Source organism: Oryctolagus cuniculus, chromosome 5 (assembly GCF_051225735.1).
Source record: "Oryctolagus cuniculus isolate XC-2025 breed Fujian yellow rabbit chromosome 5, ASM5122573v1, whole genome shotgun sequence".
Taxonomy (NCBI): domain Eukaryota; kingdom Metazoa; phylum Chordata; class Mammalia; order Lagomorpha; family Leporidae; genus Oryctolagus; species Oryctolagus cuniculus.
The window spans coordinates 35302204-35329637 of record NC_142871.1 but is presented as its reverse complement, the minus strand read 5'-3'; the positions used below and the strand labels follow the sequence as shown (position 1 = coordinate 35329637).

Genomic DNA, 27434 nt, shown 5'->3' with positions numbered 1-27434 from the left:
GTTGCAGGAATTAAAAAAAACAAGTCACAAATGGGAGAAAATATTTGCAAAACATGTACCTGATAAAGGACTTGAATCCAGAATATGAAACGACTCTCAAAATATAAGAACATTATTAAGAATTTTCAGAAATATTGTTAATGTGTTTGTGTGTATTTTTCTGTCTTCAGTTATTTGCAAGATCTAAATTTATCTCTGCCCGTTTAATCCAGTTTTGGAAAGGCGAGGAAATAGGGAAAGATGATCATACACTATAAATTCTTTCTCATTGCCCAGAAGCAGCAAGCTGATTCAATGTCATTGAACAAGTACGTATTGAGTGCCCATTAGGCCTAGCCTTGTACTAGAAACTGTTATTTCAGTGGTGAATGAGCTTTCTGCTTACATTTATTTCCATTTAACAAGAAAGATTAAAAATCAAGCAATTATGATAGCAATTGGAAAATACTAAATAATACAGAAGACATTAATAAGTAAACCTATTTGGACATAAAGAAGTGGCACTTAGGATGATACTTTTGCAACAGCTTGTATCATGAATTAATGACAATGGTAGCATTCTCTTGTGAGAATACCATCTGTAATCTAGCACGGACCTAAGGACATTTGTGTAGTAGGCATAGTTTGTCCTTCATCTCTCAACAATCTGTTTCATTTATTATCCTTTTAGCTACTTCCTCTGGTGGGCACACAGCTCCTTTGAATTGCTTGTCCTTGCCCCTTTAAGGCCTCCTGCCTCTTGTTTAATTGTTCCATCCAGTACCATCTGTTGGGCAAGGAAAGGGGGATGAAGCACCTAGGGCACAAAATTTAAGGAGGCACTCATTCTCAGGCTTTAAACATTGTCCCCTCATTCACCTTAACCTTGTCCAGCTAAAATCACACATTGCAAGTCTGCCATGATCCTGTGAGTCAATACTTACTTCTCATCAAGGACCTCACTTTAATTTAATGAATGAGTGACTTTAGAAACATTTCTTTACAAGTAGTAGAGACACTTTAGGTAAGAAGATATTTGACATAACTCTTATCACATTATGGGAAATTTTTCTCAATGGTCAGTGAATAGGGAAACAAGATAGGGTGACTATGTTAAAAAAAAAAAGATGTGTTTGATCATCAAGGTATCAAAGATTGAAAGACAAGTAAGATTAAGATGTTCTAGAATTTACTAGACTACAACCACCATGAATATTTAAATATATTAGATGCTGGGCAGAACTTTGAATAAAAGGTTGCTTTTGCTTTCATTTCTCTCCAGAAAAGATGCACATAGTTACTTTCCATTAGCTAAAGAATAACCAATATTCAGCATAGTTATTTTATTCATATTAAAAATACTAACTGCAGGCAGGTGGATATTCTGAGTGGCTAACTTTGAATGAGACACGTTCACATATCACCTTCTCATATTCGCTATCAGAATGTGTCCTTTCCTCAGGCTTCCATTGACTACTAATCCCAACAAATGTGGTTTGACACAATTTTCAGATTTTATCAGACTTTCTGTCAAGTTTTAAAAATAAATTATTTCTACTGGAACATTATTATTCTCTTAACCAGAATCACAGAAACACACATCTGAAGTTTTAAGGAATTATTTGACTCCAGATCTTAGTTTTAAGATTGATGTTTGCTTTTTCAGGTCTGGCTTGTGTCCAAAATGCAAACAAATTTATAAGTATGGGATTTTTCTTTATTATTGATGAAATCTGATGGATTTAGTCCAAAAGCCAGAAAAATATTTCCCATTGACTGATTTCTGTATTTTGGACTTAAAGCAAAGACGAAACATTCCACAGTTTTTCATAGAACATCCACTATTGAGTTCCATTTTAAAAACAGAAACATACATTATGTTCAATAAGAGACAGCTGGTTGTTCTGATTTGGAGATAAGCCTAATGAAATAAAGTTGAATCTGAATATCCAAAACTTATAAGGGGCAGTTATTCATTACTGCTCTGATTAAAGGATAATTACTCAATCTTTGTCTAGTGTTGGCTCAACAAAAGCCTAGGGCAGTTGGTAATGACTGATGTTATTTGGAAATTGCAAATAGCATTCAGTTATTTACTTTATCTTATTAGTCAGTTTGACAGTGGAGTTAAAGAAACACTACTGTGTTGATTAAGAACAGACATTTTATTTCATTATATTTATAAGGCTCTTTCTTTGCCTTTAACATGAAGTTTATGTTAAGTAAATTGTATTTTTGATTTGCATTCAGAAAGTTTGAGGACTGATTAGCACAAGAATATGAGGGATATTTTTACAGCTCATTTTAAAATATTTTAAACATCTCTAATATTAATTATAGTTAGAAATTTGTGACAATATTAACCTTTATCCTGAGACTTTAAAACGCATTATGATACATTAGCTAATTAAACTTAACAAAGGCTCCAGAAAAGTGAAGGATACAGTAAGATCACTTCCCCCTCTGAAAAGAAGCCAGGTTCTTAGGCAGAACACATGACTCATGGTAATTCACTTAAAGACAGAAAGGGAATCAAAGTGCTAACTCATCTCACTGGAACTAACAGGATGTTTGAGTTGGGAAGGATGGACCACCTTTTATCTACCTGTGCATTACTCTGCCCTCCTGCAACTACCTCAGTGAAATTTGGCAAGGGCACTGAAATTAGCAACTTTCTCCTTTTAGAAAAAAAGCATACACAAATGTTTAATGACCAGCTGAGCTCAAGTTCCTGGTATTAAGAAATGAAAGTACCATCCAAACTGATCACTATAGAACAGCTCCCTCCCATGCCTTCTACAAGACAATGAATGCCCTTTCATTTCTATGACAACTGATTCCTTAGCTCTCCCTCTTACATAAATTGCACAGAAAGTCTCTATGATTCTTTTTTACTTAATTTTTCTAAATTGATGAATAGGAAATAAAATATATTATAATATAAAACATGTTTAAAAATAAAATATGTAAGTCAATATAACTGACATAGAAATGACCCCACTTACTTAATTTTATGATGAGAGCATTTAAAATATTTTCTATTAGGAGTTTTTTTCAAGAATACAAAAGACTGCTATTAACTATAGTCACCATGCTGTAAAATAGTTGTCTAGAACTTATTCCTGTCACCTAACTGAAGTTTTGTATCCTTTGACCAGCATCTCCCAATCACCCTCCGCTCTGCCACAGCCCCTGGTAATCCCATTCCACTCTCCACTTCTATAAGTTCTACTTTTTCACACTCCATATTATAGTAAGATCATACAGTATTTGTTTTTCCATGCCTGACTTACTACACTTCAGTGTCCAGCTTCATCCATATTTGTCCCAAATGAAAGTATTTCCTTTTTAAATGCTAAATTGTATTCCTCTCTATGTGTGTTAGTGTTTGCATATTCTTTATCCACTGATCCATTTATCCATTGATGGACACCTATATTGATTTCTCATCTTGCTACTGTAAAAAAATGCTTCAGTGGACATGGGAACACATGCATCTCTTCTTTTTTTAAGATTTACTTTCTTTATTTGAAAGGCAGAGTTACAGAGAGGCATACACACACACACAAACACACACACATATAATATTTCCAAATAAAGAGTTCTAGTAAATCAATAATAAAAAGACAATCCAGTTTGTTAAAAGGGCAAAAGATTTCAAAAGAAGACATCAAATGAGTCAGAAACAGATGAAAAACTTTCTTCCATTTCTATTCATCAAGTAAATGCTAACTAAAACCATGAGATACAAACATGAATCTATAGTGGTTAAAATAAAAAAGACTAACAATAACAAATATTGACAAAGACATGAATCCACTGTATCTCTTATCAATGGTGGAAATTAAATTAATACACACACTTTGGGAAAAGTCCATCTGTACTGAAAATTGCCATATGCTTTCTCTCTACTTGGCAGTGCCACTTCTAGGTCTACACCTAAAGGGATGAGTCTTCTGTCCACAAACAGGTAGAAGAATGTATATAGCAGCTTTATTCATAGTAGTCTAAAAGTCTATCAACAGAATGCAAAAAGCACAATATGCGTACATGGTGAAATTGTAAGCCCATGAAGGAAAGATCAGACAATTGTTCTGAGCTGTTTTTTAACAACAGAGTTATCCTTCAAGGCACTTTTCTTTCTTTCTTTCTTTTTTAAAGATTTTATTTATTTATTGGAGTGGTAGAGTTACAGACAGAAAGAGGGATAGACAGAGAGGAAGGTCTTCCATCTCCAAATGGCTGCAATGGCCACAATGGCTGGAGCTGGGCCAATCCTACGCCAGGAGCCAGGAGCTTCTTCACAATCTCCCATGCTGGTGCAGGGAGACCACTGCTTTCCCAGGCCATAGCACAGAGCTGGATCAGAAGAGAAACAGCCAGGACATGAACCGGCGCCCACACAGGATGCCAGCACCACACACAGAGGCTTAGCCCACTACGCCACAGGGCCAGCCCCTCTGTGAATGAAATCTTGTCTGTGAAAGCTCAGACACTCCAGACACTCCATAGCCAGATATTTTCACTTTGCTCTTAAGCTCTTTCTGCCTCCTTACTTCACAGCTGCTGAATCCCAGTGCATTTGAATAGAAGAATTATCCCTGCTACTTTTTTTAGGGCTTGGTGAACTGAAGCTAGATTTTGGCAAATCAGATATCAAGAAGGGGAGACAAATATTCTGTCCGGCACTGTATACAGTCCTTCTTTGGACCAAGCATTTCATCTACTTTGGCTATCTTCTAAAAGAAACTCCTTAATTGAATAGTGTCTACCAGTCTTGTTCCCATAGATGTATAATAAGAGCCACAACTGTGATTGCATGTGTGATTTTGAAGGAACGATTTTAAACTTTTGGCAGCCCCTAGAGAGGGAAGAAGTTGAAGTGAGTATTACAGGGAGTTTCACTAATGAGGCATGATTTTCTAAGAGGTAGGGTTTGGAATCAAGTTTTCAGGTGGAGGGATGGGGTTGATCCAGAAGAAGACATTTCATTTTCTGAACTGTGACAAAAATGTTGTGAGGAAGGGAGGCATTTAGCCTAGGGGTTAAAATACCTACATTCGTTCCCACATCAGTGTTCCTTGGTTGGATACCTGACTGCAGCTCCTCACTCTACCTTCCTGCTAATGTCAACCTGGGAGGCAGTGTTGATGCTCAGATGATTGGGTTGATTGGGTTCCTGCCACCAGGAAGAGTTCTGGATTGTGTTCCCAGCTTCTGATAGTGGCCTCAGCCCAAACATAGCCTTTACAGATGTTTGAGGAGTGAACTAGGAAATAGGGTCATGTTTAATCAGTATAAGAAACTCTTTAAATAGAGATTGAGGATAGATCTGAATGTACATAAATATATAGATGGGAGCACAGATAGGACATTAAAGATATGTATAATATAAAAACACTCAGGTTTAATAGAACATAGAGTTTATTACTAGGGGTTCTATTTATTTGACCTACAAACTTTTTGAATCAGAATTTTGTGTGCTTGGGGTCACAAAACTATTTTGCCATAAGGCAGTTTCTGCTACACAGGAATTTGTGAAGATAATCAACAATGAAGATTCATACCTGACCTAAAAATGAAGTACTGGTCTTGACACAAGTTTTGTCATTTATAGGAGAGTTTGAAGCCGTGCAGAGCCCTTCCACACCTATCAAAGATCTGGATGAGAGAACATGTAGGAGTTCTGGGTCAAAGTCCCGAGGAAGAGGCCGGAAAAATAATCCTTCCCCACCTCCGGATAGTGACCTGGAGGTATGCCTGCTTATTCTTAAAGAATGTAACATGATGATATATTCTGTACCTTACCGTTTCCATAAGTTCCAAACTTAAAAAAAAAAAAAAGATGCACCATGCATGAATTGAGTGGACCAAATATCTACTATAATGGCAAAATTTTGAAAAGTAGCTAAAAAATGGCAATGCTTCACAAATTCTAGGCCTGATATAATTGCAGCATTTGATCCAAATTGGAACAAACACATTTGAAAAATACAGGCATTGTTGGTGGAATAGTGTTCTGAGAAACATTGTATTTGGTAGTATTAAAGTAAGGCATGTCATGTATTTGGGTCATGTAAAAGGTAAAGTCATTCTATATGAAAGGAAATGTCATATGAAAATAGGAAGGATTTCGGTCATTTGATCCATATTTGTATCTTTGAATATTTGTATCTTTGAAAATTCCGGTATATGTCCTTTTTTCTCATTCAAAACCTTTTTGAGATGTAGCCATAATAAACAGGTTGATTTTTATTACACAATATCAGGAGAAGCTATTTTTAACCAAAATATTATTTTTATACAACTCTATTCTTCAATTAAAAAAGTTAAATTTACAGATTTAATAAAATCAACTAATAAACATTGTACTTCTTCGTAAGAAATAATGTTCTTTATCTGAAGAGTAGCAAATCTAAATGTTTCCTAGAGCCTAGAAGGTGTTATAAATGAATGACCTGTCTAGGGAGCCAGCATACTGTTGGGAGTAGGGAGCACTCACTCCCTTGGAGGGACCCACCCACCACTACTGCAGGAGATGTCCGTCAGCATGGCCACTGCATCAGGTTCTGTGCTCCAGTCAGACCCCTGAACCTTGTATGACATCTTCTAATTTTGGAGTATTGATCAATAAACTTTAAAATCTTTCAAAACTCCATTTAGGCCCAATAACAAATCATATATCCTAATCTGACCAAGGCTCCACAGTTTGAGATTTCCATGTAGGGGTTAATCATTGATTCTCTTAAATATTTAAAAAACTTATTTCTTTGCGTAAAGTGCAAAATTCCATGAATCCATGAGATACACAACTTTAGAATGCACAATTTCAAGCATATGTCTATTATAATCTCTGAATGTATCCTTTTTTCAGTTAACTACAAGTAAACATTTGGATTAATTCACTCAAATTAGAACATCTGACTTCTATTCTTATTATTAATATTGTTTTCATTCCTTGGATTTTACAGGAGTGAGATTTGTCAAATTAAAAAAATTAACAGAGTACAATAATGTTCTAGGAAATAGTATTGGGATTTTATCTAATAAAGAAGAAAGGTGATTTTTACCTTATAAAAAAGTTTATGTTCCTTAAACTTCCTAACTTCTGATCCTGATTTTTTGTTGTTATTGTTACTTTCAGCGTGTTTTTGTCTGGGACTTGGATGAAACCATCATTGTCTTTCACTCACTGCTCACAGGGTCTTATGCACAGAAGTATGGCAAGGTAAAGAAGCAAGACTCCAGGAAATCTTGTTCAAATTTATTTTGTTCAAAAATCAAGGGCCATTTAAAATACTTTTAAATGTTTTATTGCAATCTGTTATATATTCCAGTGGCTTGTTGTTCTTTAGCTAATTAGAAATTGAGTTACTTTCTTCAGAATGACAATGAGATTTCTACACCAAGATAAAAATTACTTATTCTCAAATAACTGCTTTTGAAAAATATTAGTAAATTGAAGCAGCCTTTAGAACGTTATAGAATCATATATTTTCTCTTAACAAGGGAACATTTCAGAAACTGAGCTAATTTGTTGTACCCAATATTGCTATATCATGCCAAGTGAAATAAGTAAGTACTCTTTTGGCTGACTCATCCTTTGGAATTATGAATGTAGGTGTTTTTTCTATAACTGGAGTAAATAAATGATCAGTGAGAGGGGATAGCAGCCCTTCACATACACACACTCAATGGCAGGTGTTCTTGTTACCTCCCTTCCTTGCTCTCTTGCTATTGTTTTCTTAACTTCTTAACTTCTCATAACAGTTTGTCACTCAATTGTGTGAGCGCTTCTCCAAAGACTGATGCAGCTGCAACAGGTTTTCCACCTGAAGCACAGTTGTTTAGGCCATTACTGTTTATGTCTTTGAGGATTTATTATTTTGTAGTGGTCAGTTCATACTATACTGGCCTGCTTTTGATTACTGTATTCAAAGTTGTACCTAATTTGGGTTGCTGTATGTATCACACTCACAGAAGAACCTTACTTTGTCTTTATAGTATCACCTTATTTGGTAGTCTTTTGGCAGTTCAGCATGCAGTTTTTGGGAGCTGTATTAAGCTTTGTCTTCTAGACAAATAATGGCAAATTGCATTCACGTATGTCACATGTATTCATGTACTTTGCATGAATCTGCATTGTCATTTGATTTTTGGTCTAGGTGATGGATGTTGAACAGACTTGACTTCAAACAATTCATAGGAAATGGAATGAAAAGAAAATATATTATGGTGCCAAATTTTTGAAATCCATTAATAGTTTTTTCAAAGTCTAGTTTTCATAAACTTTATAAACACCTCTAGTGTGCATAGATTAAAAAAAAAAAAACATGGGGTTGGTGTGGCACAATGAGTTAAGCTGCTGCTTACTACTCCAGCATCACATGTCCATATCAGAGTGCTGTTTTGAGTTCCAGCTGTTTTGCTTCTGAGCCAGCTGCTTGTTAATATTCCTGGGAAAGCAGCAGAATATGGCAGTAGTTGGGCTCTTGCTACCCATATGAAGACCAAAGTGGATTCAGCCTGGACCAGTCATTGCAGACATTTGGGGAATGAACAAGCATGCAGAATTTATCTTTCTGTCTGTCTCTCCCCACTCAATGCTCCTCCTATCATTCTGCCTTTCAAATAAATGAATGAATGAACAAATGAATAAATAATTTTTAAAATGCTTTAGCAGCAAAATAAACAACTCTGCATTCCATCTTCCATAAGCTTTTTCTAAGGCACTTTTGAAGTACCTGCGTAGCAATATTTTTTAAACAACCATTTATAAGAAAGAATCTTGGTCTCTTTCTCAAAACCATCATCCAAGACATTTATTTCTAAAGTAGAATATATGCACAAATGTACCAGACACACAAAGTCCTAGACTAGCATCAGGAATGAAAATATTTTAAGGAATACACATACATATTTGTTTATCACATTCATTATTTAATATTATCTGGTTCATATAAACATGCTTTACAAATTGTCTTAGCTGTAGCTCTGAAAACAAATTATCATAGACTAGATGACTTCTGGAAGCAGGGAAGGCATGATCCAGGAGGCTCTGATGAGTGCCTGCTTCTTGGGCTTGTCTTCTTGCTGTGTCCTCATGTGGTAGAAAGCAAAGATCAAAAAAGCAAGCCCGTGTGTGAGTGTGTGTGTGTGTGTGTGTGTGTCTTAAGAACACCAGTCCTTGGCTGGAGCCGTGGCTCATTAGGCTAATCCTCTGCCTTGCGGCGCCGGCACACAGGGTTCTAGTCCCGGTCGGGGCGCCAGATTCTGTCCGGGTTGCCCCTCTTCCAGGCCAGCTCTCTGCTGTGGCCAGGGAGTGCAGTGGAGGATGGCCCATGTGCTTGGGCCCTGCACCCCATGGGAGACCAGGATAAGTACCTGGCTCCTGCCTTCAGATCAGCGCGGTGCGCTGGCGGCAGCACGCTGGCCACGGCGGCCATTGGAGGGCGAACCAACGGCAAAGGAAGACCTTTCTCTCTGTCTCTCTCTCTCACTGTCCACTCTGCCTGTCAAAAATAAAAAATAAATAAATATATAAATAAATAAGAACACCAGTCCATTCATAAGGGTTTCAACTTACAAGCTACCTCTCAAAGATCCTACCTCCTAATGCCATTACATTTAGGGTTGGGATTTTAACATCTGAATTGTTGGTAGATGTAAATTTGTAGTCTTATCATATATGCATATGATTATAATTAAAGAATATATAAATTTATCAGTAAGTCACTATACATAAATTTGGGCGCACACTCAAAATTCTATTACTGATAGTGAATTCTGTCTGAAAAATTTCCAGATAGTAACCTAAAGGATTTCTTCCAGAATAGTATTATCTTAACAGGAGTATACATCAAATCCCATTGAACTCATTGCAGTGTTTTTGTGCAGCTAGGTTTTATGTAAGTTTTAAAACATATGAACTTGAACACATGAATCCAAATGAGGGGGCATGCACAGTAGGGCCTCATCCTTGGAGTTATTTCTTTTCTTTTCTTTTCTTTTCTTTTTTTTGACAGGCAGAGTGGACAGTGAGAGAGAGAGAGACAGAGAGAAAGGTCTTCCTTTGCCGTTGGTTCACCCTCCAATGGCCACTGCGGCCGGCGCACCGCGCTGATCCGATGGCAGGAGCCAGGTACTTATCCTGGTCTCCCATGGGGTGCAGGGCCCAAGCACTTGGGCCATCCTCCACTGCACTCCCTGGCCACAGCAGAGAGCTGGCCTGGAAGAGGGGCAACCGGGACAGAATCCGGCACCCCGACCGGGACTAGAACCCTGTGTGCCGGCGCCGCAAGGCGGAGGATTAGCATAGTGAGCTGCGGCGCTGACCGGAGTTATTTCTTAATGCGTTTCCTGACTTCAACTTTTTATCCCTTTGTGGTATTTTTTTTTTTTAATTTTTTGACAGGCAGAGTGGACAGTGAGAGAGAGACAGAGAGAAAGGTCTTCCTTTGCCATTGGTTCACCCTCCAATGCCGCCGCGGCCGGCGCGCTGCGGCCGGCGCACCGCGCTGATCAGATGGCAGGAGCCAGGTGCTTTTCCTGGTCTCCCATGGGGTGCAGGGCCCAAGCACCTGGGCCATCCTCCACTGCACTCCCTGGCCATAGCAGAGAGCTGGCCTGGAAGAGGGGCAACCGGGACAGAATCCGGCGCCCCAACCGGGACTAGAACCCGGTGTGCCGGTGCCGCAAGGCGGAGGATTAGCCTAGTGAGCCGCGGTGCCGGCCTTTTTGTGGTAATTTTGTTCTTTAGAAATAATAAGGTCATCTGGACCCATGATAATGAATAGGAGCATGGTAAAACGCGTATAAACGTATTTCTTTTTTGTCAAAGACTTCACAGAGAGATAAAGCAGCTTTACTCAGTTGACTCATAAACGGACTCTACGTACAATTCCAAAAGCACAGTTCTTGGACTTCCTCTACAGTGATGCATCCCTGACATAAACTTGTCACATCCCAGATAATTACCTGGGCGTGCATCTTTCATTTCAACACACAGGCCCCATTCTTTCAAGAAAGCTTTAATCAAATACAAAATAAGAGGCATTCTGCATGCTTTCAGAAGTGGGGAATATTGAAAGGATGAGGCAAAATGAGGACAACAAAGGAACTGACCTTTATTTAATGTATGTGATGTGCCACAGAATGAGCCTCATGCTACATTAAGCAGTAGATTTTTTGTCCCCAATGTATAGATGAGGAACTGTACTAAGAGAAGTCCATGGTCAGCCAATGGCAGAGATGAGTCCTGGGGCCCCAGACTATTTGACACCAAATAAAGCCATGTTCTTTCTGCTTCAGCACATCACATAGCATAGAACTAATTACCAAAAAGGCAGTATATCAGTGACATTTTCCAAGTGGAATAAAAACAATTAGTAAGGTATTGTGTAGGCAGCTATGTGAGTGATTTTTGAAGTTGTGATCATTTTACTTGCCTTCTCTGAGCCACTTGGGATATTTTTCCATCAAGAGACAAAACTTAAGAAATGTTCAGTGGAACAGAGTGTAGCAGACAGTCATTAGTGCCTGGTGGTGGTGCGCAGTGTATAAAGAATTAGGTGCTTGATTGAATGACAAGCTTACATGTGGAGAACACCCATCCTGTAGTCCAATCTGTGTTTGCATTTCAGAAGCAATAGCAGTGGTAGTTAAGGGTGAGAGCCCTTTTTAAGTTTGAAAATTCAGTTCTAATGCTTATAGGTTTCTTAAACCCTCATTCTCAGTTTTTGCAAAATGGGAATGATACTATCAAAAGCAAATAGAAATTAAGCAGTAGCTTGTTTAAAGAGCTTGGCAGAGCACTTGATATGAATTAGCATGCAAATTAGAGTTGTCATTAGTCACTTTCACAAACATTACCCCATTTGATTCTAAAAATTACTCTCGTATCATGATTATGATACAAGTTTTATGATTGAGGAAACCGGAATTATGAGAATTTAAGTAATTTGGCCACAATCACAAAATGACAGGTAAGTTCTTATCTATGATAAGGTATTTGAAAGTTCACTGGGAGGCTATTGAAGGGTTTTAGGCAGAGATAGGGTGTCATGGTTTGTGATTGTCATCTATATAGAGAGCGGAGTTTAGACAAACAACAATTGACCATTTAGAAGCCGCTAGGTTTTCAGTGGCCCTGGCTTACACTGGAACAGCATTCCTCAAACTATGTCCCAGTAACCTACAGGGCTTATTATCCTTAAAGTCTCTGCTTCTGTAGGTCTGGTGTGGGACCCCAAGATGTGTGACAAATTCCCAGATAAAGCTGATAGCCCTATACAACCTTTTGAGAACCACTACAAAAGAGTATTTTCCAAACATTTTCTCCCCTTGGAAAACTTAGTTCTAGGGTAAGTTAATTAGTAGTCTTCAAGAAAAGGTCATGGTCACATACATTTTGGAAATGCTAATATTTTATGGCCATTCTGTGCATATTATATTAAAGGTCCTATGATATTTTAGAGTAAAGAGTCTTCTATAATCAGGTTTACCCCCTCAGTTCCCTAAGGTCTTTAGTGATGACCTTGAGGACAAACTAAAATGATGTTTTTCCAGTGATTCATTGACAATTCAGGACTTTTGCACTGCTAATGGCAAAGGTGACTGTTATTTCTGGGAAGCAGAAGGCCTTTGTACAGTTAAACCTGCCTAAGCTTACAGTTGTAGAGTTCCTTAGTCCTTTTCATTTCTTAGATCAGTTTTATTTCTAAAATGTGCATTTTTAAGCAGAACATTTCAGTATAATACACTGACATTTTAGATATTTTTAGCTAGAGTCCTTTATGCCCATGGTTTGTGATGCCAAGCACCTTTATGTTAGGGCAGAGTTATTCCCTGTGAAAGGAACATGTAGAGGACTGGAGAGATCTCATTACCCTCATGTAACCAACCTGGCCCTGTCCTCCTCAGTCACCTAGAAAATGTTTCCAGTGGGCATGGCTGGCTCAGAGAATAGCCTCTGAGGCAGCTATCCAGTTGAGGGGCCACTGAGTGAGATATTAAACTTTTTCAAATTTTTACTTTTTATTTGAGAGGCAGAGAGATGGAGAGCCAGACAGATGAGACAGAGAGACCTTCCATCCACTGGCTCACTCCCTGAATGCCCACACAATGGATGAGGTCAAAGTCAGAGCTGGAAACTCAGTGCAGGTCTCCCACAAGGATAGAAGGAGAACAGTTACCCAAGCCATTACTGGCTCCTCCCATGGTTTACATTGGCAGGAAGCTTGTGTCAGGAGCCAGACCCAGGAGTCAAACCCAGGCTTTCCGATGTGGGACACAGGTGTTTCAACTGTTAACTGAACACCTGCTACCTGAGCTAGAAATGGAAGGACACCTGTGCTTGGATGTGCTCCAAGGCAAGTGGTTTGACCCATGACCTTGTTTCCTCATCTGAAAATGGCTATAATCCATTCCCTCCTGGGGTTGCTGGGTGAATTAAATGAGATAATGTAAATGTACAGAAGTGGTATCCAGCTATGAAAACTGCCATCTACCTCCCAGGGCAGAGAAACTTTAATAAAAATGCACATTTTTCCCCGAGTGAGCAATGACGAAAGGCAGATGTTTTCAGGCATGCAGTAAGACAATGTTTACTCCTACAGTGCATTCTGGGATATTGTAGTGAGCTAAGATGTAGTGAACTGCAAGATGGAGATGTAAGCACCAGAGGAGTAAAATCACGTTCCCAAATTAACACACCTACCTGCCGATCTACCTGTCTCCCTTTATGTCCCCCATTTGGAAAGGGTGAGTAATAAAAATTCCCACTTTGAACTTCTGCTTTATGCTTGGCACTTCAATAAGTGTCCTGTTACATGCATTGTGCCCTTAGCTTTCATGGCCACCCTATGTAATTGATAGAGTATAACCCATGTAATTGATAGAGTGTAACCCAGCTTTACCTGGTCAGAATTCCCCTCATTAATATGTTCTTTAATCTCTGTGTGCTTTTGGTCTCATGTTTTGCCCCAAAACCTATAAAAATAAAATTCATGGAACACAATAATTGAGAAATGTCATATTAATCATAAACTTCCCTGTGTAGCTTAACTTCTTTGTTTTATTTTTTTAAAGAACTTAGGAATGCTCTCCTTTCATTTATAAAGAAATCTTATGGGTTTCCCAAGGATCTTTCTCTAATACATTATCACATTTTGAGTCAATGCAGTTGTCAGCACTCTCTCCTCCCAAGCAGAACTGTTTCTGGACACTTACCATGATGGCAAATGAGGGACATCGGTATTTGAGCTCTGCTGCCTATGAGGCTGATGATGGGTTTTGCAGCTGAGCACCCGTTGGCACGTACAGTTTTCAGCACTGCAGAACTCTAAAATAAGAGTTTGTAAAGTTGACAGCATAAGGGCCAGGAATCATCTGTCATCTGTTAGAGTTTATGAAGATTATTCCTATTCCCTGATTAATTGTATACATTAATTTACCTGATAAGCTGCAGTAATTCCTTTTGTGGAGAAGGAAGGAGGAGTGAAAGAAGCTAAATGAATTGTGCTTTAGGGATGTTATTTATCTTGGAGCATTAATGTATCATGTGCTGAGAAGCTGTGATTCTCTTCAGTTATCCCACAGTCAGAATGCAAAACAATAGTCCAAGTCAGAGATTGAAAAAAAGAAAGCTAAAGGGAAAGTGAACTGTTGCCTTGTAATGTGGAATGAAAGTTCAAGTTCCTAAAATGACTTGCTCATTTCAGACAATAGCTTATATGCAGTGCTGGGGAAATAATAAATAAATAAATTGGTTACATTTATATTAAATGACATATTTGTACATAGAAAAAGATGTCTGCAATAGCACTGGTTCATTTTAAAATGCTAGGATAGACATGAGGATAAATACTGATTTTTGTGCCTGTAGACTGAGGAAAAACAATGTAATCTAATCAGGACTGACTAGCATCAATCAAGTGTTAGAACAATGGATTGGAGGCAACCCTAATGACAATGTTAACACATCCCCATGACCTCCCCTCTGGGCATAAATGTTGGGGGATGGTCCGGCTTTGGAGGGAGAGTGCTAGCTGTGCCTCCTATCACCCATATGACCTTGGCCTTTGTTGAATCTCAGGTGTGTGCTATATAAGTCATGATTTGATTATGAGGGCTACATGAGTTAATACATTAAAACTCAGCATATTGCTGAGCACAGAGTAAACATTCATTAAGTGTAAGCTATTTTATCTAGTTTCAAAGGAATCTGAAGTTTGTGAAACAATGTTTTCTAAATAGATTTTCATCTTCTATTTATATCTGTTGTTTTGTCTCACAATGTGAGATATTCAGCATTATGCTCAAGTGGCTTTGCTGTATAGAAACTGAATGCACACAGAATTTGCAAGCCTCAAAAAATGGATAGTCTATTTTGCAGTTGCTCATTGTTTGATTGCATATACATTTGTCTATGTATGGTATGTAAATAAATGTAGCCCACACATACACAGCAGTAATGCTAAATTAGATGCAGTGACATTTCTCAAACTCTGTCAGAGGGAGATGGAGAGAAAAGGCTGCCCTTTACCAACTCCTCTTTCTGAGCTCTGTGTTGAAATTGTGTTTATTTGAAGGAAATATATTTTTTACTGTTGGATTCAGTGGCTGTAGGTTATATTTTGACTAGCTAATTATCTTACTAACATTTATTTGTGCTCAATCTTCTCTAGATAAGTAGGAAAGATCTTGAAAGGCACCATATTTATTAACTTGAACTAATATACTTGAGAGTGATAATTAGTCTCTCAAAAATGGAAACTGTTAGAGAGGCCCTTTGTAATATCCTCTCACGTTTTTGGTGGCTTTCATCTCAGTTTATAATTTCATCATGGGGAGGCAAAGGATGAGATCAGTAACTACCCTTAGGCTTCCATAAATTATCCTTTCCCAAAATTAAGTTCTCACCCATCCTTCTTTGGCTTCTCCAAATGCAGCATCCCAAGCCCAGAGGCTGCCTCAGTTGGTGTGCTCATTTGCTGTCTCATCGCACCACTCCTTTCAGCCCCATGATTCCTCACTGACCGTCCCATGGTCAGTCTCACCACCTTGACTTTTCCCACCATTATCAATTTAATTAATTGGGGCAATTTTTATTCATTGCATTTTCTTCAGATGGAAACCCTAGAAGCTGGTAGTGGTAGGTAAATTACCTGATGACCCCATTCATGCTTAACTACTGTCCAATTGCAAATGTGTTGCTTATGTTGAACACTTGGGTTATGGGCAGATCCCTTTAATCCAGAGAAAAAATTTGGTCCTTTCCCACTTTGAGTGGTTCCCTCATAGGTATTTGGTTGTGTGAACAAGAAAGAGATATAATGGGTTATTTGGCCCCTGAAGAAAAGTGTGCAGACCATCTTTATGGAGGTAGGGAGGGGCAAATGTACTTTTACTCATAGCTCTGAGTGACTCAGGAGAAGCCTCATTCTCCAGCCACCATTCTACACAGTAACCTTGCTGACTCTAACCTTTCCAGCCCTTTCCAGCCCTTTGAAAGTGTCCTAGACGCTCAACTTCTGAGAACTTAGAAAGTCCTGCCAGTACTGGTCTTTTTTAACTGTCACAAATCATCTTTTTTTTAAATTAAAGATTTATTTATTTGAAAAGCAGGATGAGAGAGAGAGAGAGAGAGAGAGAGAGAGAGAGAGAGTTGTTGCATCTGCTAGTTCACTCCCTAAATGGCTGCAACAACAGGAGATGGGGCAGACTGAAGCCAAGAGCTTTCTCTGGGTCTCCCATGTGGCTGCAGAGGCCTAAGGATTTGGGCTACCCTCTGCTGCTTTCCCAGGTGCTTTAGCAGAGAACTGGGTCAGATATGGAGCAGCCAGGACTAGAACCAGTGCCCATATGAGATGCCAGTGCTGTAGGCCGTGACTTAACCTACTGCACCACAGCACCAGCCCCCAAAATCTTCTTTATAAGGCCTCTTAGACCACCCCTTCCTACATGCTATCAGGCAAAAGAATCAGCTGGCAATCTTGTTAAATCTCAGTAGATCTGGGTATGGTCTGTCATTCTGCCCATGTAATGGGTTTCCAGGTGATGCCAAGGCTGCTGCTTGTGAAGCACACTTTGAGCAGGTGATGCTCAATCTTGTTTGCAGGTTGGAATCACTGGAGTGTGTAGAATGACTGATACATGGGCCCCACTACAGATAATCTGATTTAGTAGGTAATGGGTTATGGCCCAGGCAGCAGAACTTTTAGAAATTCCACAGGTGATTGTCATGACTTAGCAGTCATACTCCCAGCTTGGAAGCCTGATGTATCATCACAGCCCTTCTTTTGCTTAAAGCCTGTCCTTCTATGCCACTTTGTTTCTCTACCAGACTCACCTTGAAAAAATCCCCCTGACCCCACCTGTATCCAACAGCTGAACGCGGCTGCAGATCTCATGTGTGTGCTTGCACTGCTAGGCTAATTATTTCCAGCTGACAATTTTGCACCTGCTCTCCCTTCCAGTCTTCAGATTCCCTTCCCAATTCTGTTCAGATTCCTCCTGCTCAGTTAACTGAGGAGGACAAAAAAGCACACTGAAAATAATTCCCTTATCTTGGCCCTACAACTTTGTAACCCTGAATCTGTACTCATATTCTCTGCCTTCTCTTTGCACACATCCTGTGCCCTAGTTCCAGGCCCTTGCACTTCCCCAAGGAGTCTACTCCTGAAATCACCTCTTTTTCCTTGCATTTCAGCTCTCTGCTTTTCTGATTCTTCCCAGCACCATATTGCATGCCTCGCATTTCCTGTCACCAGAAACACCTGTTGAGCCCAGTCTCCCTTCCTGTTTCTTCTCTCTCTATTTGCTCATCCCCAAATTTCCTGTCAAATGACTTTGTCCAAGTTTGAGTAATGACCTTCAAGCTGAAGCATCTATTTTGGTTTCTCTTGCTGTGGTCTCTTTTGTGCATTTGACTCTGTTTAGCACTTGTGCTGTCTTCCGATACTCGCTTCCTTTCCCTTCCCTGCACGGGACTTCTCTGCTTCACACTACTCCTCATGCAACAGATCATTCTCACCTCCAGGCTGTGCATATCCCTGCCATCATATCAGCGCATGGTGATTCCTTCACCTTTTCCAAGCCTCGGTTCTCAGCTACTGCCACCTGTGAGGGGATCGCCCTGCATTTCCTTTAAATTGGCCAGAACATGCATCTGTATTACCACAGGGTCTGCCTAGCCTAGCCTTTCCCATCACCACCTATCATCACCTGAAATGCTCATATTTACTAAGTCTTTTTTGTCTGTTTATCAGACATTTTCATGCAAGAATAATATACAAAGCCCCTAAAGACTGAAACTTGCCCTTTTTTGGTTCTCTGTACTTGGCCCAGAATTTGAACTGCTGAACACATAGTAGGCACTCAATAAATATGTGATAATTCAATGACTGTTCCTGAAATCATTATCCAGTTCCTGCTAAGAACTCTTAACACCACTCCCTATCCATCTCAGACAAATATCTCAGATGTTAAGTTTCCCATCTGATTCATGATGGAATTTCATTTAATCTCTTATCACGGATTAAAGGAGTTCATGTATTCTAAATAATCCAGCAGCTGTTTCCACTTTGGTTCACAGAGCTGGATTGTCCTTCTACTTTCTTGCACATCCTCTGTCTCTGTGTGCTCAAGTCCACAAATGTGTTTTAGGTCCCAAAGGAATTATTTTTCCAAGGAGGTCTTAAAAAAAGAGTTCCTCATTTCTTTAAAAATACATAATTGCTGCATCTCCTGAGATATTTTTACAGTGTGTCCCTAGAGGAGGAATTCCAGCTGATGGCCCAGTGCAGGGCAGAGGCCCCTAGACAGACAGTCTGGCTCCAATTTATGCTCTGTGCTAACATGGTTAATAGGCGTTAGTATTTTGATTTAGAGAAGTGCTGTACTGGATCCTGACTGGTTATACACTGGTAACATCTGGCTTAGGATCACACGTTTAAAGGCCAAGGGTTATTATTCTCTTCATCTTCCTCCTCCTCCTCCCCCTCCTCCTCCTCACCCTCCTTTTCCTCACCCTGCTTCTTCTTCTCTCTCTCTCTCCCCCTTTCTCTCTCTCCCCTCCCCCATGCTGCCTCCCCAGTGAAATGTCTTAGGAATAGTTCCAGGTTTTGATAGAGCAGTACACAGAATAAATTGGCAGAAGTTCAGCTTGTCCCATATTAAACTCTGTTGTAGACCCTTTGAACCTTTTGGAACTGTTAAATATGTGTAATATGTATCAGAGCTTCCACAAAACCCTGTTAGTGCCTCTATTATCCCACTTTTTGCCTCTATCCAAGTTTTTGCAATCACTTCATTTTAGACTCTAAACTCAACACTTACTTCAGTTAAGCAGAAAAAAAAAATGCAACTCTTGATTCTTAGGGTGCCTGTAATTCTGCAAACATCTAATGGAAATGAGCAAACATCTCTGGATTGTTGGATTCAGTCCAGAAGTATGTTTCACTCTCAGATGCCTGATAAAACAGTGGGCTTGCAGGCACTGGCAGTTCCTGCACAGTAGTGTCTGGCAAGGTGGAGATATCCAACATTACACACACCAAATGCCCAGTCATCTTTCCTAGATTCTTAGATCTGTGGGTCTTTCAGCTGGAAAAATGCAGCACTGTAATCTTCTTACTCAGAATTAGCTGTCCCAGTGACTTAGTAAACTGGAAAAAGCAAAAAGTAAAATTAGATATTTGAAAGTAAGCCCTCACCAGACATTCTCTTAGAAACAAGACCACCACCTCTTACAGGCATGGTTTTCTTTGGCTTGTGACATGACTGTCCCTGGCCCATCTGTGCCAAGCCTTTGGCACGGGCGATCAAACACCTCCCTTTCAACAGGACTTGCTCTCTGGAAACCTTCATAAAATTCAGCTAGTTCACACTCCGGCAAACCTCAAACCTAAACTTTCCCAGTTAACAAATGATATTTTGCCAAAATGCTTACTAAGTCCTGGCTCTAGGAGAGTGTGTAATGTGGAATCACCACAGCTTGAAAAACAAATGAACAGCCCTCCCAGTGCCATGGGGTTGCATTCCAATGGAGTGCTCAAATAGAGTTTTCATCATAGCATATGCTAGGCTTGCTTGCTCAAGGATTCTTGAGTTTTTTTTTTTTAATTATATTTGTTTGCATGCTTATCAGGTGCACAAAATGCATTCTTCATGGATTTTTCTTCCACTGTTTGCATGCATGGAGAGTTGGGTATTAGGAAGCATGGACTCAATGAAAGTAGCAATCAAAGAGAAGCAGTTTTGTCCCATCCCTGTAAATCTGATCTGTAATGCTAAGAATGTGAGGAATGAACATCAGAAACTCAATAATTTTATTTAAAACTTAAAAGGAAAATTTGACCAATCATAAGATAAGGGTTTAACCAACCTAGTCTCCAGAAGGAAAACCTTTTAAATAAGATATTTCTGAACCCCACTTGAAATATATATCTGTAGGGCAGTAATCATCAAAAACATAACAGAGGAGTGGAGCGTGGAGCCCAGTTTTATTGTCTTGCATCAGTGAACATTCCTCAAAAGCATAGAGCGTCACTAATGGAATTATATGTTTTCATGCTGTAATTACATTTGATTTTTCCTGATATTTCTGCAGACATTTTGTCCATGGTTCCATGACTAGGCAGAATATTTACTACTTTTCTCTGTCCTCTGCATACCTAATGCACATCCACCCCCGAAGAAGAAAAAGGGACTAATCATAGGAATTTTTTAATAGAAAAAAATTTTTTAAAAAATACATTGGGGCCAATGTTGTGACACAGTGGTTTGAGCTCCCACTTGCAACACTAGCATCCCCTTTTGGAGTGCCAGTTTGAATCCTAGATGCTCCTTTTCTGATCCAGCTCCCTGCTAATGTGCCTGGGAAGGCAGCAGAGGATGGCCCAAGCACTTGGGCCCCTTTATATATATATATCTGTATGTATATGTTTATATATGTGTGTGTATATATATATATTTGTGTGTATATGTATATATATTTGCATATATATATAAACTCTGAAGGCTGAATCAATATATACATAGATATTTATATATAAATCAAGAATATATATATATATAAAACATTCAACCTTCAGAGATTTTCTTTTAGCAAAAGTAAAATGAACATCAAAAAGGGGGGGAAGGATTTTAAATTTGAAAGAAACAGAGGGTAGGGTTCTTTTGAGCTCTAAAACTCCTTGAGACACAAAACAGGTGTTTAATATTTCTGTTCTTATTTTTGAGTGAATATTTGTTGGATAAAACACAGTTTACTAGATCTTTGTGTCCATTGCCTCAAAGGATCCTGACACTGTAGTATAGACTCTGGCAATAGAATCAAGCTGACTGTGGGACACAGTGCCAGGACACCACCGAGTGCATGCATAGTCAATACCCATGTTTAAGACATAAGATTTTCTAGCTGTTGAATCCACAGATGCCTCTTATGAGGAAATGTAAGAAAATTATGTTGTACTATGACATAGTATTGTCTTTGTGTCTCCATCTTCTCTCACATCAAGTCAGAGAGTAGGGTTCTATAAATCTCAATGACCCTATAGCACTCAGTTACTCAGCTCCTGTTTTTTAGCATGTATGTCCCATTCTCTAGTTATAATGGCAACAGAACACAGGGCTGACACTTCAAATATGTTTACACCACGGGGTTTCCTCCTTGAAGCGTTACGGAAGGAATAAATGCATAGACACGATGTAGATGTGCAGTGAGGAAGGACTTCTACTTGCAGATGGAATCAGTCCAGGGACATAGGTGAAGACCACTCGGCCTAACCTAGTTATGCATTCTTATCATATGTTGAAGAAAAGTCACCATTACATTTTCCCAAGTTCATGCACATTTCTTGAAATCCCATTTATTAGTATGTTCAGTTCTTTCCTCCCAAATCCCTTCAGTCTGGCTCCTGGCCCAGCCACTCAACCCAAATCACCCTCTGAGGTCTTCCAAAACAACTTCTCAGCCAAAACCAATAGTATTCTTCTAGGCTTGTCAGCTTTATTCAAAACCATATTCTTCTCTTTGCTAACACCCATCTGGTCTCAAATTCTACAGATGTGTCCCTTCCAGGTTTTTGGTTTTCCTTACCTCCACAGTCACACCTGTTGGAGCTCTTCTTTATACAATATTCCAGTGTTGATAATTTAAGCACAATATTTATGCATACCTTACTTCCCTATTCATATCACTGAAGTCCCTTTACTTTTTAGTGTTTCACTTCTTGATGCCAGGCCTTCAGCTGCAGTTAATCTCAGTAATAAAACAGCGCTGGTCTTGAATCTCAGCTCCTTGCTGCTGTTTAATATCTTGGTTTTTGTAAACAAAAATTGAGTCATTTTGACTCTTTATAAACCCCTTTACTGTCATTAAACTTCTCAAAGCATATGTTTTCTTGATTATACTTACTGAGTTAATGTTTCTTAGCTATACTCCACTCTTCCCTCTTCAGACTTAGTCAAATACAAGGATTTTTTAAAAGTATATGGAAAGTTGAATCACCTGATACATTGATCGAGTGCAAAATTTTTGAATTTCATGCATAGTGTTATCAAAATATTTAATTTCTGTGGGATTTTTGAAGATTCCCCCCACATAGATTAGACCAAATTATACACGTATGTCTGGGTAGAGATTCTTATTAACCCATTGATCAAATTGCAGTTAAAAATGAGACAGTGGTTGTACCATCCTCTACCAGCTCTTCGTATTCCACCTAAAATAACATTTGATGCTCAAGACCTACACACATGCAATCAACCATTTATCTCCATCTTCTAATTCTGATGTTCCCATTCTTAAAGAGAAATCCTTTCCTCTTTTTAGCAAGTATGCTGTATTCTTCAGTATGCTATCCAAATACCTTTCTCCAAAAGACTTTCCATGGAGCATATGGGAATTGTGTCGTATGAACCAGTTAGTTGTCCTCCTCCTTCTCTCCTGAACACACAGCTTAATGTAAAATGGATCATCATTCTTTATGTGTGTGTAAATTCACGTAGAGTCACAGGTGTAGCCACTAATTTGGCACGTCTCAACCCTCTGGAGAGACACATTTTTGCAATATTGGAAAAGAATTTGAACCTTGGGTAAAATTCATATAGTCTTCTCTTATCTTCCACAACAATATGCACTTAAAGTGCTTTAAATAGTAACCATGGTTGCAGAAATTTTACATCATCTTTCAATTTTCTTTTCAGGATCCTCCTATGGCTGTGACCCTTGGACTCCGAATGGAGGAAATGATTTTTAATCTTGCTGATACACATTTGTTTTTTAATGACTTAGAGGTAAGAATTTTATAGGGTAAGAATAGTTGTATTCAAATCTAAAATGCTTAGATGGTTTCTCTATATGTAGATAACCTCAAAAAATAGAAAGAAATTAAGCCTGAAAAGCCCATAAAATTCTTGTCAAAAAAATCTGCATACACAACTACAAGCAGAAAGCTAAATTGTGTTCCTGTGTAACAGATACATCCAGGAGTGTACTGAGAACAAAATCTCCTGGAAAAAGATGTGGTCCACTTTGTTCTCACTTATTGTATACTCCTGTACATACTCCTGATTCTTTTGATGCCCCAACCACAACCCTCATGGCACTTTTGGAATCAGCATTAGCTTTTCCAGGTTACTAGGCAGGATGCTATTTAAGTTAATGCCTAGAAAATATGCAGAGGTACTATTCATGGTGCTAGCATGGATCATTAAATTTCACAGACAGTCTGAAACCTAACTTTAGACAATACTGCCATTCCTCATTTCCTCCCTTCTGGATAAAATGATGCTAGACTTATTTATGTTGCACATCTGATGGGTTTCAGTGCATTTATTTCTTCTTTTACTAATTTATTTTTTGATTTCCCACCTTAAATGGTAATAGAGTTTGTTAGTGGGAAACAAGAGGAAGAAAAAAATAAAAACAACAAAGTAGAAGCAGTCAAGAAAAATATCCTCGGAGTAGCTGAATATGAACTGCCAAGGGTAATATAACCTGTGTGCTAAAGACCTGAGTTATTAGACAATCAGATGCTAGAATTTGAAATAACTAATGAATTTGGCCACTGAATAGAAATACTTCCCAATTGAGCATAACTGTGCTGCACTAGATCTCTATCCCCCTTTAAATTATATGTTTAAATTATTTAATATATATTAAATATGTGTATTTTGCTGGGGAGAAAAAGTCCACTGCTGAAAAACCATGTCCAAGGTTACCTGTTAGTTCAGTGGTAGAACTGGAATTGAAGCAAGTTTTCTGGCTCCAGCATGTTCCATGCTGAAACTAAAAGAAATGAGAAAGAAAAATCAAGTTGGTGAGCTAACCAAATAAGCTTTTAAAATTGACAAAATCTTTTTTGAGACAAGAGAAGAAAGTCAGTTACATTTGAGACATGAGACTAAAAATTAGTTCAGGACATCCCATAAATGCATGTGCTGAAAATCTACCAAGTCATAGCATGTTGTTGTTGTTTTCTCTGTAGTGAATCCATGTGTTTTTACTGGATAATAAAATCACAGTCTGTTTAAATAGTTTTAGTTTTTTTTCTTTAATGGACCATATGAAAGATCAGTGTATCTAGACAGGTTTTCCTGCTTTAAATAATGAGAAGTAATAATCACCTCTCTTAAAATCTGATTTAAATTAATCCTACTACTCTTTACTGTCTAGCATACAGAATGATTTTATATATACCCGTTAATCAGGAACACATTTCAGCTTGTTTGTAACTTGAATTTTTTATTCACGGTGATAATATTTTAGATTCATTTTTCCATTGGCTGACATAGATGAGTCTCATTCCACAAAGAAGTCTAAAATTAATGCTTTCAAAACTTTAAATTGGCTTTATCCAAGTTTTATTGTGTTTATTTCATTTGGTTAATTAACTTTTACTAAAAATAAATGAAATTTATTCCTTATTGGAGTGTTGGAAGCCAGATGGAATAAATTTTCTACTCAAAACACCGAAGTGAGAAGGTGAAAGTAGCATTTAATGAATTTATAAATACCTTTAGCAAGTTTAAAATGAATATTGGTATATCAAAAACATGTTGTGGTCACGTTTGGTGCTTTAAGACTTGTTATTTTGGATTAGAATGCCATGTTTAATGTGTATTTAAAATCTCGGCAGGATCTCATGATAAAAATGGGAACTGAAAAAGTATTGGTGTCGGCTTTCTCTTTTCTGATTATAGCTTTTTAGTTGAGTTTTATAATGTGATAAAAATTCCATTTGACTCAAATCCTAAAACATAGCTATTTAACAAAATAAATCAATGAAATAATCGAGTGCCCGTATATAAGTTGACTCCACTCTCCTTATACATGCACACACATGCATGCTTGCACATCCACATGAAGTGCACCAGGAAACTCAGACGTTTATTCTGTGGAAGGCTTTTTTCAGCCTAACAGTTAAGATTCTGGTTAAAACCCCTACAACCTATATCAGAGCACCTGGGTTTGATATCTGGCTCTGTCTACTGCTAATGCAGACCCGGTGTCACTGCCACCCAAATGGGAAGCCTGGATGAAACTTTGAACTCTGACCTCTGGCCTGGTCCAGCCCTGGCCAGAGTGGACATCTAGGAAGTGAAGTCAGTCTGTCTCTCTCTCTATCTCCACCTCTTAAATAACTAAATAATTAATTTTTTAAAAGTTAATTATTGACTTAACTGACATAAACAGGCATTCATTAATAAATGTGAACAATAACTTTCAAGATCATTCAGTGTAGTTGCATGCATACCTACTATTCTTCTGCATCTGACTTTGACAATCAACTTTACTTTCCACAATTTCTCACTTTGATAAACCTCTTGCCACCATAAATTATTGACCAAAATTAAGTTATTTATGCTTCTGTTGACTAAAAAAGAAATTCCTCAAGAGAGTATCTCCACCCTTACCTTATTATAGTTTTCCCCCCTTGTATATTTAATCTCACAGGACTCTTTTTTTAACCTAAAAATCCAATTTGAGACTCAAATCCTTAAATGGTTACTGCAACATATGTAGTAGCAGCTGCTTCTCACATAATTCCCTAAAAGATCCAGATTTAAACCCTTCTCACAGACACTTCACTGCATTCTGCCCAACTGCAGAGAAGGCAAATGCTACTCCTGCTAAGAGAATGTTCTCTGTTTGAATAACGTGTTATGTCAGTTAGAATAACTTCCAGAAAAAAAGGCACCAGGGACTTTGGGGTCACAGAAGTGAGAAAAGACTAATGTGGAATTTAACTGATAAATATCAGTGACAACTTTGTGGTCACCTTGTACGACAAAATTAAAGCATTTCAGATTTGTATCGGAATTATTTCAAATATTTGAGGTATTCTATTGAAATTTGTTAATGCCAAAGCACTACATGCAATGTTTTTAGTATTTCAGGTTTTGGTCAAAATGGTTCTTGCAAAGGTCTCAGAGTGAAAACTAATAGAAGAATAATTATTTAGCTTTTCCTAAAAATGTAAGTAATTGAAGTTCAAGTTTCTTTCACTGGACTTAGTACTCAGGCAGACGTCCAGAGTCAACAGGCATAGTTAACTAGGCATAAATTTAAAGAGAAGTTCGATTTGGAAAAACCTCAAACATAACTTCAAATGCAAAACTCATGGTCCAGGAGGTTTGAGATACCATTGTCCTCAGGACTAAGAAATCAATTTATGTACAAATTAGTCATGTACATTAATACTTGAAATGTTAGAGAATTTCTCTAAAAGTTAGAATTGAAAGGGTGAAATATATCTTATAATTGCACCTATGAAGTACATGAAATCTGTTATCTTTATAGTAACAAAAATACATTGAAAAAAGGATACCTTCTGATTATCAGAGTAATTTACAAGAATCCCCCCATTTTGAATATCTTAGCTTATTATAAAAGAGAGACATGGAAGTTATTTACATGAAGATTCAGAATTTCAGTGTAACGGGTAACTTTCCTGTGATACCAATTCTTTCTTTTTAATATTTAGATTAATTGGATTCTTTTTTTTAAAAGATTTTATTTATTTATTTATTTATTTGAAAGAGTTACACAGAAAGAGAAGGAGAGGCAGAGAGAGAGAGAGAGAGAGAGAGGAGGTCTTCCATCATCCGCTGATTCACTCCCCAATTGGCCATAATGGCTGGAGCTGGGCAGGAGCCAGGAGCTGCTTCTGGGTCTCCCATGTGGGTGCAGGGGCCCAAGGACCTGGACCATCTTCTGCTCCTTTCTCAGGCTACGGTAGAGAGCTGGATCGGAAGTGAAGCATCCGAGACTCCGGCTGGCACCCATATAGGATGCCAGCACTGCAGGTGGCGGCTTTACCCACTACACCACAGTGCCTGCCCAGTGATACCATTTCAGTATGACTTAACTTCAGTTTATACACTCCCCAAGAATGCTAGAGTTTCTAAGGAATGCTTCTTGTCATCTAGAGCTAATTTGGTGCCTC

The 27434-nt window shown here is 38.4% G+C and overlaps 1 protein-coding gene across 31 annotated transcripts in view; it reads left to right on the top strand.

The window, feature by feature from the left end:
- Window positions 1–27434, top strand: part of EYA4 (EYA transcriptional coactivator and phosphatase 4) — a 341780-nt gene that overhangs the window by 296997 nt on the left and 17349 nt on the right. For all 31 annotated transcript variants that reach the window (XR_016233728.1, XR_016233726.1, XR_016233729.1 and 28 more), the window contains 3 exons: window positions 5597–5733; window positions 7124–7207; window positions 23191–23280. Coding sequence is in view for 24 of the 31 variants with exons in the window: in XM_070073546.2 (XP_069929647.1) it covers window positions 5597–5733; window positions 7124–7207; window positions 23191–23280 (311 nt within the window). In the remaining 7 variants the exon portion in view is untranslated. The remainder of the gene's footprint in view (window positions 1–5596; window positions 5734–7123; window positions 7208–23190; window positions 23281–27434) is intronic.